The sequence below is a fragment of the Phocoena sinus genome, chromosome 6 (assembly GCF_008692025.1).
Source record: "Phocoena sinus isolate mPhoSin1 chromosome 6, mPhoSin1.pri, whole genome shotgun sequence".
NCBI lineage: Eukaryota > Metazoa > Chordata > Mammalia > Artiodactyla > Phocoenidae > Phocoena > Phocoena sinus.
Window position 1 is genome coordinate 26,068,461 of NC_045768.1, and position 1,651 is coordinate 26,070,111.

The 1,651-nt window shown below is 42.5% G+C and overlaps 1 protein-coding gene across 1 annotated transcript; it reads left to right on the forward strand.

Annotated features, from left to right (window-relative positions):
- The first annotated feature begins 303 nt into the window (after positions 1-303).
- On the forward strand, positions 304-1,328 carry LOC116754967 (60S ribosomal protein L23a-like). The gene is made up of 2 exons (XM_032633856.1): positions 304-339; positions 872-1,328. Exons 1-2 carry the CDS (start codon positions 304-306, stop codon positions 1,202-1,204), a joined length of 369 nt encoding a protein of 122 aa, XP_032489747.1. The 3' UTR covers positions 1,205-1,328.
- Positions 1,329-1,651: the final 323 nt, after the last annotated feature.

The window sequence follows — 1,651 nt, forward strand, 5'->3', positions numbered from 1 at the left end:
TGGTCCTGTGGATGGATTAAATGTGACAATACACGTAAAAATGGTGACAGGTAACATGGCAGCAGCTCAGAGTCTTACTGTGGTTTCTTTTCTTCTTTGAGGGCAATGACCACAATGTCTACATGTTTATAACCCTAAGGCACAGAGCATGTAGCCCTGTGCATAGTCACGGCTCAGTAAATGCTTCCTGAATGAATGAATGAATAAGTGAGTGAAAGGAAAGAAGCAAAGAAGGGAGGAGGAAAGAGAAAAGATATGAAAGGGTTAGCTTACTTACATCTTCTTTGTAATAAAAAAGTTACGATGGTTTCAACTCAAAGACAAGTATCTCCAAAGAGAGTAGGGATATTTCCTCTTTGTCCTAATCCTGTGCAACATTTTTAGTGACAGCAGCAATCTTTATATTTGGAAGGGAGAGCTGTTTAAAGTTTCCTAACTTTTGGAAGCCAATAGTTGATATACCAGCAGTGCCACGTCTGTTAAAGAAAAAAAAGTATTCTGACATTTGTTAAAATGGTAAGGAAGACTTTATTCAAGTCTTGTACAGTAAGGGTGAACTCTATTGCAATAGAGGAGAAAGATCAAGCTCAACTTTGAATACAAGAACAAATGGGGATTGATAGCCAAGGAGCAGAATGAAGGGGTCAGTGGGTAAAAAATTACTAAGAAGAGACATCAAGGGTAGAGGAACTCTTGCTAAACTGACCTATTAGGATTCTTGCTAAAGGAAGGCCAAGAACTTAGACATCAAAGGTGGGGAATGGGGAACTTTATCAGATACCAAGGGTGGGGATATCTGAGTGATCAGATATCAAGGGTGGGGGGAATCTCGGTAAACTGACTTAGCAGGATTCTTACTAAGACTGGGTAGGCAGACCGAAGACAGGATGGGGGCCAAGATCAAGGCCCAGTTGAGAGCAGGGCTCTGAGGAGCCTGGCTAAGGTTGACCACTATGCCATCATCAAGTTCCCCCTCACCACTGAGTCAGCCGTGAAGAAAATAGAAGACAACAACACAGTGGTGTTCATTGTGGATGTCAAGGCCAACAAGCACCAAATTAAACAGGCTGTGAAGAAGCCCTATGATATTGACCTGGCTAAGGTCAACACCCTGATCAGGCCTGATGGAGAGAAGAAGGGATATGTTCGACTGGCTCCTGACTATGACGCTTCGGATGTTGCCCACAAAATTGGGATCATCTAAACTGAGTCCAGCTGGCCAATTCTAAATATAAAAGTTTTTGCTAAAAAAAAAAAAAAAAAAAAGTTTGGCAAAATGTTATAAACATTCCTGTCTCTGGGTTTTCATTTGTGAGAGGGACATGACACCACTTTTCATCCCAACTATCTTAGTGGGTATGTTAGTTGCCTGTGGCTACTGTAACAAATTGCCACAAACGTGCTGATTAAAAACAACAGAAATGTACTCTCTCACAGTTCTGTAGGTCTGAAGTCTGAAATTTGTGTCACTGGGGCAAAATCAAAGTCAGTAGGGCCACACTCCTTCTGAAGGCCCTGGGGGAGAATCTGTTCCCTGGCTCTTCCAGTATCTGCTGCCTGCTGGCATTCCTGGGCTTGTGGCCACATTATTCCAATCTCTGCCTCCATCTTCACATGGCCTTGTCTTCTTTGGTCTGTTTCTAATCTTTCT

What these genes read in the sequence shown, in the direction of transcription:
- LOC116754967 (XM_032633856.1), top strand. Translation starts at nt 304, where the DNA reads ATGGTTTCAACTCAAAGACAAGTATCTCCAAAGAGA. An exon ending in GACAAGTATCTCCAAAGAGA is followed by an intron (nt 340 to 871) that starts GTAGGGATATTT and finishes AAGACTGGGTAG; the next exon opens with GCAGACCGAAGACAGGATGG.